Consider the following 17,739-nt stretch of genomic DNA (forward strand, 5'->3'; position numbering starts at 1 on the left):
GTTAAAAATTAGAAGCACAAAAACATGCAATGAATATAAATATCTCGGATCTATAATATCTAAAGAAGGCACTACCAAAAGAGACATCGAAAACAGAACGCAGCAGGGAAAAAAAGCGGTAAACATTCTAAACTCTCTACTATAATGGTCTAAAGATATTAGACAAGAAACGAAATTGACAATCTATCGAACCTTGGTAGAGCCTATTATGACTTATGGGGCAGAAGTTTGGCACATCACGAAAAAGATAGAAAAACAATAGAAGTAGTAGAAATGGATTTTCTAAGGAGAGCGTGTGGTGTATCCAAAAAAGATCATATCAGGAAAGAAGATATTAGAAGGAGGACAAATACTGTATATGCCAGTGTAGGCAGAATTGAAATGAGACAACTAGTGTGGTATGGTCACGTGAAACGAATGAATGAAGATAGATGGCCAAAGAAAGCTTTAAATTACATACTACAAAAAAGAAGAAGAAGGGGAAGGCCTTCAGTTGCCTGGGAAGAAAATGTACGGCACGTAATGAGAGATAGAGCCATCAAAGAAGACGAATGGATGGACAGAAAACGATGGCGGTCGAAATGCGTGAAGCGACAAAGGCTGTAGGAACCTCGCTTATATATATATATATATATATATATATATATATATATATATATATATATATATTATTTCAATTTGCTATTCAAATACATTAATAAACAAATCCACTCCTGTAGTGGACTACTAGATTGAACTACTCTTTGAATTCTGAATCAGAATTCCAAATTTCAAAATAACTAAATTATAATAGTCTACAATATTTATAGTTTCTACAAATCACTTGTTTTGAGGTTGCAATTTACTTTTATTACAGCAACATTATTGGAATTTATTACTATCTGTGGAAGAAAGTTGAGGTAAGAACTATGACTAGTATTATTTACAATACTGCCACCGGTATATTTGTAATAAGTGGTTACAATATACAAACGATTTTACAAAAATTAATCATATGTTGAACATAGCCCCATAACACTTTTCTTCGTTTTATAGCTTTACCACGAAATTATTTTTATAGTACGAATCGAGCGGGACTAGGAGATTTGTCAGCTTTCGTTTTCGATCCTTTAGCTGCTCGTGCACTGGTGAAGTCGAAAACTGTGAAGTTAATAAATGATACTCGTTTGTGTTAAATTTATGTTATATTTAGATTAGATATTCTGGTCTATTCCAGTGTACGTCTCGTATAATTTTTGATAATTTTGAGTTTGATAAAACTTCGTTCTCCCGATAACACTGTCACTGGCAGCGTGAAAATAATTTTCAGTCCAGTCGAATGTGAAGGCAGCCTTCCTCTAGCTTAGTTTTATATATTTTAAATAAGACTTAACATTTCTTTGCATTTTCCTTTAAATTTTCATCAACTCATGCTTGGTCCATTTTTCTATTTAAATTCTTCACTGTAAACATCAATAGTGTACATGCTTGTCAACTCTTATTCCCTTATTTGTTTTTGATCCCTGAATATGAATTATTCAGAGACGTATCTGGACACAGTTGCAGCTTGCATCTTCTTCTTCGAACGTCGGCAGTGTAAATAGTGCACAGAAGGGGTAACAGGACTGCCGCCTGTGACACTCCGGCTTCTGGGGCTCCTTGTTCAGATAAGACTTGTCCTATCTGGACCCTGAACCTACGTTTGATTAAGAACGAGATGAGTCTCGTGATGGCCCCGCTGTATCCGTAGTATATCAGTGTTTTATGCCACACTCTATCAAAGGCTTTGCTGACGTTCAGGAAGGCTGCTCCTGTGTATTGCCTGTTATTGAATACAGCTGTTATGTAGTCTGTTAGTCTGAGTAGGTACTTGTAGTTCAGTGGACTGTCCTGATTTGAATCCAATTTGAGCTTTTCTTTTTTATCCAAAAAACTTATTTAGAAAAAATGTAGGCAATGATATTCTTCATATTTGGAAAATATGTGGAATTCTACAGGGTGATTAATAACTACGTAGTATAGCAAACATACAATTTTTTAAATGGGACACTGTATATATTTTTTCATATTTATATTCCTCTCATAATTCTTGTTCTTATAATATTGGGTTTTGCATTATTATACAGAGCATTTAACAAGTTATGAGTATTCTTATTTCGAAATGTATATAATGAAGTAATACATCAACAATTATTTATTTTATATAATAAGGTAAACAATATATTAGTTTTTAAGATTACTACAATTTCCCAAGTTAACATGCTCCTTTTCCAACTTGGCTGCACCGTACTGAAGACGACCAATAGTCAGAAATACGTATATACGGTTGCTTCCATCGATATTATTCACTCGCATTCTCCTATTCCATATATATATATATATATATATATATATATATATATATATATATATATATATATAATATATATATATATATACTTATATAGTATACTCTAGTATACTCCCTCTATAACGAACACGGTTATTACGAGGTTACGCTTATATAGATGTCCCATGAAATTTCTATTGAACTATAACCCTCTATAGCCAGGCAAATTTGGTTATAAATATAAGGTTGAATGCTCGAATAAATGAACTTTGATCAAATAAAAGGCATATATCGAGCACAGTTTAATTTAATCTTGCCCAAGTACTTTCGATCACTAGATCATCTTCAGGGGCATCTGAAATAAGCCAAGAAACGTTTTTTTATAGCTAAAGTTATAAACTTTATAACTTTAGTTATAAAAAAACAGTTATAAAGTTTATAACGTTTCTTGGCTTATTTCAGATGCCCCTGAAGATGATCTAGTGAGCGAAAGTACTTGGGCAAGATTAAATTAAACTGTGCTCGATATATGCCTTTTATTTGATCAAAGTTCAAAAATTTGGTTATAACGAGAGAAAATAAGATCGAAAAACGTGTTTTTTACGTTTTTGGCCCGGCCGTGGCTATAAATAAATACCCTTTTTAACTGCCCCGCAATAAATTAACTGCCGTCCACAATAAACATCAATTTCAATTTCACATCTTAGAAAATGTGATAGATAAAATAATACTGGACAAAACTTTATCATTGACAATAAAAGTAAACAACTCTTTTTTGTTTTAATGTATTTCATTGACAATAAAAGTAAACAATTTTTTCCAAAAACACCATTCAGACATTTATTAGCATCTTATATTGCTCCGAATGGCTTCACTATAGGAAGTTAATGTTTTAGAAAACTACATATTCATATGTACGCACAGTATTATTGTTGTCTGATATAACGAGATCGGTTTATAACGTGGTAATTAGTCTGCCATTTCAGTTCTCGTTATAGAGAGAGTCTATTGTATATATACACGCGGTTTCATTAAAGCCTTGGCCATCTTCCGCACCCCGAATCCCCTTAATTCTATTTACATATGCATCCTCCCACTTCTATCTTCTTTGCATCGCTTCTGGGACATTCCTAATTCAGTCTTTTATAGTATACTTACAAAGCCTTCTCCAATACATTATCTCCGTCACTTTGATTCTTTCATTTTACCTTTTCGTTAGCATCAACACTTCAGCTCTATAAGTCACTGTGCTTTCAACAAATGTACTAAAAATGCGTCTCTTTATATTTTTGGATATACTTTCGTTCCACAGTACTGGATGCAATTGTCTAATTACCGTTTTTCTTGTGGTTATTTTCTTTTGAATGTCAAAAGAATGATTATTTCCTAAAGAATGTTTTGCTGAGACTGCAGTATTTTGATTATTATTATTTCAGACATTTTTTGTGTGTGCAATAATTCGTCTATGTAAATACTGATGAGTCTGTCCAATATATGACAAGTTACAGTCTTTACAATTTATTTCACAAAACGCATATGATTAACTATCTTTAAATGTAAATACGTAGACTGTAGATGTCTAATTTGTCATACCCAATTTAAGTAGTCAACAAAATTTACTTCTATATTAGAGGAAAAAAATAATATTCTGAATGAATGAATTATAGTCTTCGCTCGCACGCGAAGTAAGTAGATGTAAGTAATTTATTTATCGGAAAATAGCAATTTACGTTACAAGACCGGTGAGTGGTGTTTACTAAACAATGCTTCTAAGAATATTTTCTATACAAAATAGATGTGATATTTCATAACTGCCAAGCGTCCGTCCTGCTACGGTTCAATCTATTTCTGTTTAACAGCTTTTATTATAATTGTAACTCATAAAATCTGGTTTTAAAATTTATAGCGTTGAAATTCTTTTGTCTGTAGAGCATTTTACGATATGATACATAGTTTTCTCACAATATTGCAACAAACAAAGGTGACTAAGTTTACAGCTCAAACAAAGCAACAAAACAAATCACACATTTAAAAATCCAATAATTTTTAAATAAAGCACTAAACTTTCTCAAATCAATTACAAAAACTTGGTGGGGTGCTGATGTTGAAATATGTCTTCTATTTTATCGTTCTTATATCAGGTCCATTATAGATTATGGCTCTGTACTTTACGGATCCGCTAGTAACAATATTTTAGGTCGTATAGATGTTTTTATAAACACAGTTTTGCGGTGTTGCATGGGTGATATGAGATCCACCCCTATTGAACAACTTTATGTTGAGACAATCGAACCGCCCAGTAAATTTAGAAGAGAATATCTCAGTCAAAAATTTCTCCTTAAAGTTCGTTGTTACAACACTTGTTTATATAAAGATATTAGTAGTTTATATTATTTCAACTTAACAAATAAATATTGGACTCACAAGAATTCTCCACCCTTATGCGAAGCATTTCGAAATACTGCAAATAAAGATACTGAACTTACAGTTGCAAATAAAGTGGTACATTTTAAAGATTTCTTTGAGTTACTGGATCAAGTACATATAATACAACCTATTTATCATGAGAACCCTTTAATAAGTCGTATTGTTTTAAACAACTATCTAACAAAATGGCCAAAATCTGTTTGTATTTATACAGAGGCATCTAAAAGTTCAAAGAGTACTGGTTGTGCCTTTTATATTCCAGATAAATTTATAGAAAAAATGTTTAAGCTGCCCACAAATTTCTTTATTTTTAGTGCCGAGGCTGCGGCCATATATGAAGCTTTAATTTATTTTAAATTTGCATCATATAGTTCAGCAGTAATTTTATCTGATTCATTATCTGTACTTACAGCTATTCAAAAACCGCAACTACCATGTAGTACTTCTAATCCATACATTTTTTGAATTAAAAAATGCTTATTTGAAATTAATAAATACACCCAAAAAATACAATTGATGTGGATCAAAGCACATTCAGGACTTACATATAATGAACACGTAGACCAGTTAGCTAAAAATTCCATCATTCATGGAACACTAACCAACTATCATCCTTGCATTATAGATGCTTTTGCTTGTTCAAGAACTGAACAAATGAACAACTGGAAAGCACACTGGGAAAAGTACTGTAGTATTTCAACAACACAATATAGTTTGATACAACCAAATATTCCAAAAAAACCTTGGTATAAGAATTTCATCCTCCCTCGCAAATATATAACTCTACCATCAGTAGACTTAGATTTGGTCATGCATGTTATCCTGCACATTTATTTAAAATAAATATATCAGATTCCGATATTTGTCAAGAATGTCAGATTAAAAGTAACTTAAACCACATATTTTTTGAATGTCAAAAGTATAAACAACCCACCAACAACCTAATTAAAAGAATGATGGACAAGAACATCCCACTTCCTGTTAATATTCTCTTTCTACTATCACTTAATGAAAAGAAAATGTTTGACTGCTTGATAAACTTTTTGTCTGATAGTAAAGTATGCCTGTAATTAGATTTGTAACCTATGTTTAGAAAAAAATTAGTATCACAAAAGTATCACAACAGTACTTGCTTAGACTAAGGACATTATTTTTCTTCAAATTTTTCTGATTTTACTCTGACTTAAACATTCTACATTTTTCTTTGTTGATTTCTCATTATGTGCATTGTTTAAAAATTCAACCCTCAGCGAGAAAATGTTTCATAAACATTTAAATGCTCTACTTTTATTTGATATACTCTAAATAATATTTTGTCAACAGCCAATAAGAAATATCTCGAGAACTAAAGGTAAATGAATCATGAAAATTGGAATGAAGGGGTTTTGAAGAGTGACACATTTAATGAAAATATTTTTATTTATTTGCTACTCCCGGTTATACCGGAAGTTGCTTATTAACTTCATTTTTTTAATTAAACACCCTGTATATTTTTAATTTTAGAAATATTCACGTTTTTCTGAACATTGTTTGTTAATATACCTATACCTATTGTGGACCGTAAGTTATAATAATTTTTATATGAAAATTACATTTTTTAAACATGTATATACAGTTTAATATCCTTTAATGTAATTTAAATAAAAGTTTAAATTCCTTAGGAACTTATTAACCAGATACAGCATTATCGTTTACAGCGTAAAGTTGCCTTTTTCTTATGTCAAAATTGGCATAAAACCGGTATCCTATATTTTCGCCTAATTCCTTTTTTCAAATGGGACACCCTGTATGTGGTTCATTATTTTAGAAAAATATGTTTTTCACTATAGATCTGTATTAGTATTCCCTATAGATATCTCTTGCAGTTTTCAAAAAAAAAACTTTATACATTTTTGTCACAAAAAATGTATTTATCAAGTAGCCTATGGAATATTCTGTCCAAAATATCTGTTATTGTTTAATAGTAACCTTGTTGTATGCCATTGGGCGACAGTTATAATAATAATTTGCCTAATTTTCTTGACAAAATAATAATGGCTCATTTAGGATATACCAATGATGATTTTTTAAATTTAATTATAATTTACGGTGAGTGTAACAGAGTAGCATCCATAACTTGGCGTGTTTTTGCTAAGAGATATCCTAATAAGTCTCGGCCAAATCATAAAACTATAAAACGTTTGTTGAACAACTGTTTCCAGTTTACCCAGTTTATAAGTAAAAGGACCCACGTCGATAATAAAGACTTACAAAAAGATATCCTAGGATATTTTGCAGCTAATCCAAATTCATCCTTACGGTAATGTGAGCAATTGTTACAGGTATCGACTCGAATAATTCACAGACTTTTAAAAAACATCATTGGATCCTTTATTTGTATACACTAGCTCAACATTTACATCCTGGAGATTATGTAAGACATGTAGAATTTTGTGAATGGGTTTTAATGAAATGCCAAGATCAAGATTTTACAAAAAAAAATATTTGGTGTGACGAATCGAAGTTTACAAAAAATGGTATGTTTAACCGCCATAACAGTCACTTCTGGAGTGACGAAAATCCTCAGCTCACGTGGAATAGTAAATTTCAGGCACTCTTTTTGTTCAATGTTTTTTATGCTGTGAAAAATAATAAGATAGTCGCTCTCATGATTTATGTCAAACATTTAAACGAAGAGCGTTACTGCAACATTTAAGGCAAGTAATTGTACCAGTACTGCACGCTTTACATAATTATAAGGCTAACGAGGCTTGGTTTCAACAAGATGGAGCACCGGCTCATAATATTCGAGAATTCGGTACATTGCTTGATGAAATATTTAGCGATAGACAGATAGCTAATAAAGATCCGTTTCTCTGGTCACCAAGATACCGTTGTCACTGTTAGATTACTATATTTGGAGACATGTTAAAAATAATGTGTTCCCAGAACCTGTCACTTTCCTGTCACAATTCCCTCTCAAAAAAAAAAAAATTGTATTACACACACTGTCGGCTACAGAATTTTTTTTGGGGAGGTCATGGATCTTGAGGGTGATTACTTTTCTCTGATGCAAGGTCACTTTTAGTCTTACCACCAATAGGATAAGTGGGTTTTCAAATATTTGTAGGGGGGGGGGTCATGACCCTGTCACCCCTCCCTCTGGATCCGCCACTGATTACACATAGCTATTTGTAATTTGCTGGTTTGGCCTACCCAAAATTTTAACACACCAGCCGCCACTGTTATTCACTTATATTAAAACAATAAGAAGAATCTAAATTCAAACATTAGAACAACATGGTCATAGTTTAAACATTTTAAGAGTGACACTCAACTATATGGCCTGCAATTACATACTACAAAAAGCAATTTCTTTCAAAGTTTGAAGAATCACTGTTCAAATTCATTTCTCATAGCTAATTCACTTGAATTATAAAGCAAAAAAATACTAACCTGGTTGCATTATCTAAAGTAGTATACTTCACAGTTGCTGTTCCATCAATGGACTTCACATTAAATATTTTCCCACCACAATTTTCCACTATAACTTTTAATCGGTTCCTAATCCTTAGATGTTCCACATGTTTCGGTAAATTTGTAACAGTTACATACACAGGACCTGGACTGAAAAACTAAAAAAAGAAACATATCTAAAACTGGCTGGGGGAAGAACAATTTGTAATTGTATATGTATATAGGGTGGAAATGTAGAAAAAACTAAAAGTAAAACAAAAAGTGCTTACCTTTGTTGTACAAGCTGGTATATCTTTCATCAATTGACAAAATAAATGATGCTCATTTGCACACAATATTAGAGCATCTGCTATATTAACATTATGTACTAAAATAACCCTGATTTTCCTTCTATATCTCAAGTCAGCAAGGTCTGCTGCAAAATTTATATCACTAGAAATTAAAACAACTGCTGAAGGTGGTGGATGTAGCTCCCCAAACCTTCGCAGTGATTGTCTTAACTTTTCATCAGCAGCATTCTTCGAAATTGAGGATACATGCACTAACATCACCTAAAATTAAAGAAAATGTAATATCTTGCGTATCAAATTCATGCATATCTATTCACAGTGAGGCATTATTTATTTTTTATTTTATTGACATTATTATTTAGCATAGATAAAATGAATTTTATTCTACTCTAGAAGACAAACTTGACATGTTGAATGAGCTTGAATGAGCATGTTGGATTATGGGTAATATTAATGTGGACCATCTATCAAGTACCAAACCAAAAAATGACTATGAAGTGCTTCTAAATGTTAACACTTTTTTCTCTGTATATCAAAATATACCTACTACAGTCACAAATAATACAAAAACACTTATAGGCTATATATTCACCAATACTAAATCAAATCATGAACTGGTAGTTGTAGAAGCATGTATCAATGATCACTGAATTCAAATCTTACGCAGTCAAACACAGTCCAATTAATTTGAATGCTATTGTATGTTTAATAGTCTAGTTTAAAGACAGATTTAAGTGTGACTTACTTCAATTACTGGACAAAATCTGGCACGACCCCAACATTTTATGTAATAAAATAATTAGAACCTTCCACAGAAACCTCGTACAAGTTAAACTAAATAATGATTTTTGAAAAAATAGTGCCTCCTGATTTAATGTTGACATACTAAAATGAGTACAAGAAAGAAACTATCACTACAAACAGTCTAAGATGTACCCCAATAGTAACTATTTACTTCAACTTTATAAAACATCTCAGAAAACACTGACAGAAAACATTTAACAGAGAAAAAGAGAATTTCAACAAATGGAGATAACAGGAGCTAAAAATGATCAAAAAAAAAATTGGAGTATACTAAATACTATACTTAATACAAATAATAAGAAGCTAAAAAAAATTAACAACTATTTCCAAACTTATAACAGCTGCATTCATGAAGTTCACAACTATAATATAAGACATAGATTCCACCTTAGAGCTACAGCAATGAACACAATAGCAGGACAACAAAGCATTGTGGTAGAAGAAATAAAGTATTACAACCTTATCCAATTAAAAAATCTAATTTATGAGAACCATGTTCTAATCCCCTCACACTGACATTTTTTAAATTTGTTTTTTTTTGTTTCCTTTTTATTAAATTTTCTTTCTGTTAAATGAATATCAATAATGATAATATCTGTACACCATATACAAATTGTTTGTACAGTTGAACCTCATCTTCTTATTCAAAATTTTTAATGTGTCAAAGTAATTATATTAGTTTTTGTATTATATATTTTTTCTAATTTGACCCACATAGCCTTTGCTCAGGGTCTGTAATTGTATATTTGGCATTTGTTACAAGTAACATTTGTACTTTCATGAAATAAATATATAAAATAAATAGATGAGAAGAAATGGAAAGTTAGTTTTAGAAAAAAAATTAGTATGAAAAACTGAAACAAAGAAAAATAACTATAGAAAAATATGAAACCATTCTCCTCTTTTATATACTTAATTCTTTTGCAATTTGCAGACGATTAGAAAGTTCAAAACTTTGTTTTGGGTGGAAAATTGTTAAATGAATTGATGAATGAAGCTGTTAATAACTTTAATTCACATCCAAAAGTTAATACAAGGCTATATATTGATTTGAATGCATTTATTTTTGTTTTTCTTGAAATTTCTTTCTTATGTACTGATAGTCTCTTACTTGTTCTATTTCTAGTCTTTCGAATTATACATCTAACTTCTCCTGTTTCCTTACCATAACTTTTGTTTTATTCTTATTTAGGTATTGTCATTCCATATTCATGTAATATCTGCTTCCATATATCCAAGTTTTTCTATAATTGTCTTTTCTAACTGACTAAACAATTGTAACTGTGTGTCCTTTATTATTCTTATCATTTTATTCTCCCTTTTTCTTCAATATTGTTCATTTTATATAACCCTTCTTGTCCTCTATTAGTATTCAACATATTTTGAAAATATTCACTGCATCTCTTTATTATTTCTGTTTTATTTCTTCATTCTACTAGGCTTTTGGTTTGTTTTTACTGTTTTTCTTGTACATTTTTAGCTGTATTTATGATAATTTCCTTGTAAACTTTCATAACAGCTTTAAACTATCATCATCTGTTCTTTAATATAATCTGTCTCACACTTCTTTAATATAGTCTGTGAGACTTAATAGTTTCATATTAAAATACATTTTCGGATTTTTTGTTTGTATTAGGGTTGTTTGTCTTTTTTTCTTTCCTTTCTATTTTTATTTTCTTTTCTGTAGTATTTGTCAAATATTCTTCACTTTTTTTACTAACCCAGCATTATGACTGATCTCACACATGACATTAAATCTACCTCAACCTTCATTGATGTTCATTATAATTTAAAACATATTGTTCAATTGAACTATTTTTTTGCCATTATATACATAGCTATCTAATAAAAATTATATTTTGTTCTTTATCACCTGATTATTAATCAATGAGTATAGCAATTTTTTCTTTATCAACTTAGCTGACTCACCAATAAACTATGCCATTACAGGAATAATTTTATTTTACTTACTTGTGCATCATGCAATTCCTGTATAATCTGAGGACTTTCTTTCTTAACATCACAGACAACTACAAATTCAGACTCTCTATAATTCTGCAAGAATACTTCTCTTATTTTTTGCACGGCAGCTGTTGCACTTTTATGTTTAGGTACCTGGCAATTTTCAATGTCCCAGTATATACCCAAAGGGGGTAAATGTCGGGCTGGGGCTTTATGTCTCTTTTTGGATATGTTATAGCTTCTGTTGAATCTAATGCCATCGCTGGTAGATTGGGAACTGTCTGAATACGAAGAGTTTAACGAATTGTTTGCACTTTTTGAAATCCTAGGAGGTGCTGGAAACTTAAATTTAGGTACAGCTCCATTATTATCAGAAAAACTGCAGTTTCTACCAGAACAGTCTCCACTAGAATCTTGATCTATGCCAGTGTAACTCATGCTTCCAAAATTTACATTATGAACTGATTTTTTACAAAAATAAAGATATTTTTCTACTGCCACTACATTATTTCAAAAATATGTTTTCGATCTGCACTCTGCACTTGTTTTCACTTAATAGATGAACAATGTTGCCTATTTTATCTCAAAATATGTAAAGATTGGTTCTAAAATAAAGTATAACGGTTATAACTACATCGAAAAAAGTTATAACCGGTAATTTTGTTCTCTAAAAGTACTATATTTATTGTAAATATATCAAGATAAATAGTTTTTCAACTTAATTTATTCCAAAATCAAAGAAAAATGGAAAATTATATTTGCCGAATTCTACATTGTGGCAATGCTGCAGATACCCTTGTCAGAAATTTTAAACTCATGGAGTTTAGATTTTAACTCGATGTTTAAACTATTATTTTTACACAAATTTTTTAAATATATTGAGAAAAATTAAATTAAATTTATAAAACTTACACTAACGTATTTTATTATTTAAAAGATAAAGATCTTTGTATTCAGGAGTAACTGAATAGTTAATGAAACTAGTATAAAAGAAGAGAAAATACTTTTTTCTTTTGTTTCACAAGTTCTTCCCACAGAACATAAGATTCTCCTTATGTTTGTTTTTTTGCATGTACGTTCCAATAAATTATTATAAATTATAATTTTTATGTAAGTCTTTTGTATAGTTTTACTCATTATATGACTTATATTATTATCATTTTAAATTCATTATATTTTTTTAGATTTGTTTAAAATCTGAAAACATATATAATATTGCAAGGCTATATAATAACTGTATAGCAAATTTACATAATTATCCAAAGGTAATAGTTATTCATAAATAAAGCAATTTATTGGAGTGTAATCTTTAAATTAATTTTAAATTTTTAGTTTTTCAATCACATATACATGAATTAGGTTGCCAATATTAAATGGTAATATGAAAAAGCAACCAACATTTATTGCAAGATAGATTGGAATATAAAAACGACAATATCACATACTATTTTTATCATTACTAATAAATTAAGAAAAAGTTAATTTTGAACTCCGCCTATGGATTGATTAGTTTATTTGACAGTAGAGTTCTATGGTTCTATGCTTGACGTTAATGACAATTGTGAGTAACTGGTCTGTCTGACTGTCTGTGAAAATAATCTGATTCGGTTCGGTAGATCAGTTGTAGGACATTTCCATTTCTTTGTACAGAAATGTCAAATTGTTAAAGAAAAATCATAAAAATATAACTTCCCCGCTGCTTACATCACTGTAAGTCACGAATAACTATGTAAATGAGTAAATTGCTTAGATGAGATACCAAAGATCAACATATCTGAAAATAAGTGGCGCAGGTTGTGCATGGTGATATGTTTAGATTGTACATTATTTTCCACAATTAATACAAATTATATATCGAAATTCACGCCCACGATTTTGACGTTTATCTATTATAAATGAAAAAGTCGAGAAAAAACCTCGTTCTAGGATTTAACATCGTTTCTTAGGTAAGAATTCCCACGTATCTGTTTATAGTAACTTTCCCATTATTTGACTATTGTTAAGATAAATACACATACACAAATTTACTAAACTGCAATTATACATTCTCTAAGTTGATTACTTTCTTAATGTTTATATTGTATTATGTCTTTTTTAAATTTATTCTAAATATGAATTGCTATAGCATTAATGGAATTTCAACAACTGGAAGGTAAAGTTGTATTTTTGTTTATTTATCTTTAAGAACAAGCACTGCTTATGTTAATTACTATGATTTATACAAGAATGTAGTGAGTAACTCAAGGATTTCTATTCAAGCACCTATCTATCTATTTAATAATAGATTACCAAGAATTATACCACAAATTCAATTATGATTACTTTATTGTGAAAAATGAATTGAAGAGTTGCATTAAGAACAGTGATCAAATATTTTTAATTGGGATGCAAAATGATTCATGGCTTTAGTGTACTTATAACAAGACATCTTAGTATCACTTGTTCTCATCTTCTTTAGAAAATGTAAGTTTTGTCTGCTAAAATAGAAGACTTTTTATTATTATCTATTATCTATTTTAAGTCTTTTTAAGTTATAAATGTATGAAATCAATGTTTTTCACAAGTATTGTTTTTTTTTCAATTTAGGGACCAGTCAGTGTTTATTGCTGATTATATTTTTTATTATTTCATCTGATTTGTGTTCATGTGCATATCTTTAAAATCCATATTATTTAAAACCTTAATTATTTGGCTATCTTTTCATATTAGGGTTATTTGGATGGATTATGGATATATATGGTTTATTTTCTGGATTTTACCCAAATCTGTTGCTTTTAACAGTGGTTTTTCTTTACCTAGAAGAAAATATGTATGTTAAAATTTATTAAACTATGAGCATACTTTTAGGTTGTTGTTACATGTAATTCAACCTTATATTAACTATAATCCAGATTTGTTTCCACTTGTGACAGCATTCCTTTCACAGATTTAATCCCATTTCATAGTTCCATTCAGCTGTAACTTGCCTTAGAGTATTTCTTCTACTTTTTTTGCAAACTTTTACTAATATTCTACTATTCCAATCAGAAACTAGTTTTGGATGACCCTACCTGTTACCTTTTTTTAATTCTTCATGTTTCCTCATAATACTTAATTATCTTCTACACTGTATTTTTAGGAATATTTATTTCTGTGCCACTTTAACAATTGATACATGGCAATACTTTTTAATCACCAACACATGAATGTTTGAATGCATAGAGATACCAGGCACCATTTTATCGAAATAATACAGCTATTCAGTTAAATTAATAAAAAATTAATTTTATAGTATAGTTTGACATTTGTTAGAGTGTCTGGCTGCATTGTTTCCACAACCTAATTGTCTGATCTTGTGTGATTTTTAGCAGTTACTTCTTACTGTCCCATTATTTAGTTGTCAACAATTTTTACATATTTTGATGATCCTTAGGACATTAAATGTGGGATGTAAAAAACAATATTATTTATGTTTTGTGATTATATATCATTTAAAATATTACTTATTTAGTATTATTATCATAACTATTATAAAAAATAATAAATTAACAGTCAAACACCTGAATTTTTACATATTTTAATTTGTCCAATTATATAGCTGTTAGATCTTGTACTATACAAACAAGCATACTTTCTCAAAGCCAATATTTAAGGAAAAAAGTATTCACATGTAGTTTATTATTCTTCCTTTTTCAATGAAAGAATCTGCAACAGTAAGTTTATTTGGGCTATTAATACTGAGGGGTAGGAATTTTTGTGTTGCATGTTGCAAGAGTCATCAAAAGAAAAATTATTTTTTAGTGAGCCTTTCGATCTTTGTAGAAATGTCTCTGGAAGGTTCTTAGTATCCAGAATTTGAATATTCCACAGTTGAAAGAGTGGTGGAAAATTCAGGAACAAGAAATTGATTTTACAGACCCTGTTTTTTAACTTTTATCGTGAATATCTTAGAAAGTATCATATCTATGACAAAAATGTCCAAGAAGAATGCTCAATATTGAATCACAGTATACTATGCAAGTTTGTGTATTGATTCATAAATGTAAGCTGTCTAAAGTAATTACAAATATTGCCCTTACACTGACTGAAGATGTACATGACTATCATACTAGGCAAAGATGTACATTTCGTACAGAAATAATGCAAACTTCTGGTGCAGAAAGAAGCATATACTCAAATGGTCTGATCTTGTATAATAAGCTGCCCAGTAATATGAAGGAAAGTCAACTAGGAATATCTAAATTTGAACTTACAATTACTTTTTGATAACCAGTCCAGTAGTCAGAGATTTGACTCCTAAAAATCATACGAACAAGCTGAATTTTGCGGAGAATATTAATTTTGGGACCCCAAAAAAGGTGCAAAAAGGTTTACCACTTTTACCCCTGAGCTTCCCCCTAGAAACCCCTCACAGGGGGGTAAAAACGGAAAAAAATCTATTTACCAAGAATCTGTATATACACCCTAGAAAAAAATGTTTCAAATAAAAAATGTAGCTTAGATAATTTTAAACAAAAAATGTTTATAAGCATTTTTTGTGTCGAATGAACGGTTCTCTTAGATACAACACTTAAAGCGACTGTCGATTTTGCATGTCAGTTCCGCGCCTGAAAATTCGATACATTTTGATCCAGATGTCCTATCGACAAAAAACAAGAGGCGTTTTAAAGGCAAAGAGTGCAGCTTTCATATGAACTTTTTGTATTTTGTCGAGAATAAACTCAGTTTTTATAAAGGTGTTAAATAAATTATTTGGGTGTAGTTTATTGCAGAACTTTTAAAAAACATACTAGTTTAATTGAAAAAAAAGTTTTAAATGTTTTAGATTGTTTGTTGTATGAATATTTAAATCCAGCGTTTTTTAAGCATATTTGAAATGCCTCGCATTTGTTGCCAAAACTCAACACTAAAATTTCATGCTATAGGTTTTAAAGGTTAGGCTCTAGTAATAGAAACTTCAAATCTGAGTTTATTTGCGGCAAAATACAAAAACTGCATACGAAAGCTGAACTGTTTACCTTTAAAACGCATTTTGATTTTTGTCGATAGGTCACGAATCAAAAGATAACGAATTTTTACCATTGAGCTGATACAAATTTTATTGAACATTGATTTCGCGTGCGGAACTGACATGCAAAATCGACGGTCGCTTCAAGCGTTCTTTTTAAGAGAACGGTTCATTCTACACAAAACATGCTTATAAACATATTTGTTTAAAATTATCTCAGCTTCGTTTTTTATTTGACACATTTTTTTCTATGGTGTAGAGATTCTTGGTAAATCGATTTTTTTGCGTTTTTACCCCCCTGCTAAGGTGGGTTTTAGAGGGAAGCCCAGGAGTAAAAGTGGTTTAAATTTTTTTATTTTTTTTGCATCTTTTTTGGGGTCCCAAAATTAATTTCTCGGCAAAATTCAGCTTGTTCGTATGATTTTTAGAGGTTCAGTGCCATTTTCGTCTCTGACGACTGGAATAAACTACTTTAAGACCAATAAGATTTGAATCACTTAAATTTCGTATTGTATATTTTGAATTAATGGAAAAAAACCTATCTGTGTTAACATAGATTATTTAATCAAATTTTGTAACTAAAAATAACTGATTTAAGCTTTGTAAAACCATTGTTAATGTAGTACTCCTAAACATATTAATGTTTATTTCAATTAAACTTCATAATTTATGAAAATCTGGTACTTTAAATTTGGAGTAAATTCCAAAACTATGAAGTAAAGAGAAATGTGATACCATGTTTCTGTTTTTTATTATTACATCATTAGCTATTAAATCAATATTAAATAATAAAAATGAAGAGTTGTTTGAAAAGTGAAAGGCATTAAAAACTTAAGGAAGGGAATATGAAGACTTAAAATCACAACCGTATATCTGCTTGATCAATGAGAAAATTCAACAATCCACAGAATTTTTAGCAATCAATAAAATACAAAAAAAAAAACAACTATCGTGAGCTAAAAATATAAATCTTGAACACCTGAGGCTCATCCTATGCAATATTGTTAGAATAAAAACAAAATAGGCCTAGTTACTTGAATATGATAAAAAAAACATAAAGTAACATAAAAAAACATAAAAAAACATAAAGTACTTAATCTCTTACATAGAGAATTTCAAGATTTTTAACAGTGAAGTTGCAGAGAGTTTAGTTCCCTTTGAAATTATGATGCATTTAAATATATACACAGTTTTAAAAAAAATTTAGTATGCTGTCTGAAGCAACATATTTTGACTACCTATCACAATTTGAAATTTTAGACATCCTTATTCAGGTTATGTTTCCATTTTTACAAAAGAACATCTCTGAATTGCTGAAGAATGGTCTATCTGTAGCTGGATAATTGTTATTATATCAATTTCACAAGTGCTCAATGTCGTTTAGGTTGAGACTGAGCATTTTTTACTCCATAACTTCAATTTGACATTTCTATAGAAATTTTGGGCTAACTTATTGCTTTCATCGCTTAAGAAAGAATCAGTGTCAATATGATGTATGCTATATG

At 30.0% G+C, this 17,739-nt stretch overlaps 2 protein-coding genes across 3 annotated transcripts in view; one reads left to right on the forward strand and one right to left on the reverse strand.

Moving 5' to 3' along the window:
* Positions 1-11,803, reverse strand: part of Marf1 (meiosis regulator and mRNA stability factor 1-like protein) — a 57,556-nt gene extending 45,753 nt beyond the window's left edge. The window contains exons 1-3 of the mRNA XM_072539975.1: positions 11,257-11,803; positions 8,461-8,742; positions 8,171-8,349 (exon numbers count right to left, since the gene is read on the reverse strand). Coding sequence (XP_072396076.1) covers positions 8,171-8,349; positions 8,461-8,742; positions 11,257-11,685 — 890 coding nt within the window. The 5' untranslated portion in view covers positions 11,686-11,803. The remainder of the gene's footprint in view (positions 1-8,170; positions 8,350-8,460; positions 8,743-11,256) is intronic.
* Slmap (Sarcolemma associated protein) overlaps positions 802-17,739 on the forward strand; it is a 53,799-nt gene continuing 36,861 nt past the window's right edge. Inside the window, exon 1 of one of the 2 annotated variants that reach the window (XM_072539977.1) lies at positions 802-899. The gene's annotated coding sequence lies outside the window, so the exon portion shown is untranslated. Of the gene's footprint in view, positions 900-12,820; positions 13,194-17,739 lie in introns of those variants that run through there. The other variant, XM_072539976.1, reaches the window with a different exon arrangement.

The sequence above is a fragment of the Diabrotica undecimpunctata genome, chromosome 8, assembly GCF_040954645.1.
Source record: "Diabrotica undecimpunctata isolate CICGRU chromosome 8, icDiaUnde3, whole genome shotgun sequence".
Taxonomy (NCBI): domain Eukaryota; kingdom Metazoa; phylum Arthropoda; class Insecta; order Coleoptera; family Chrysomelidae; genus Diabrotica; species Diabrotica undecimpunctata.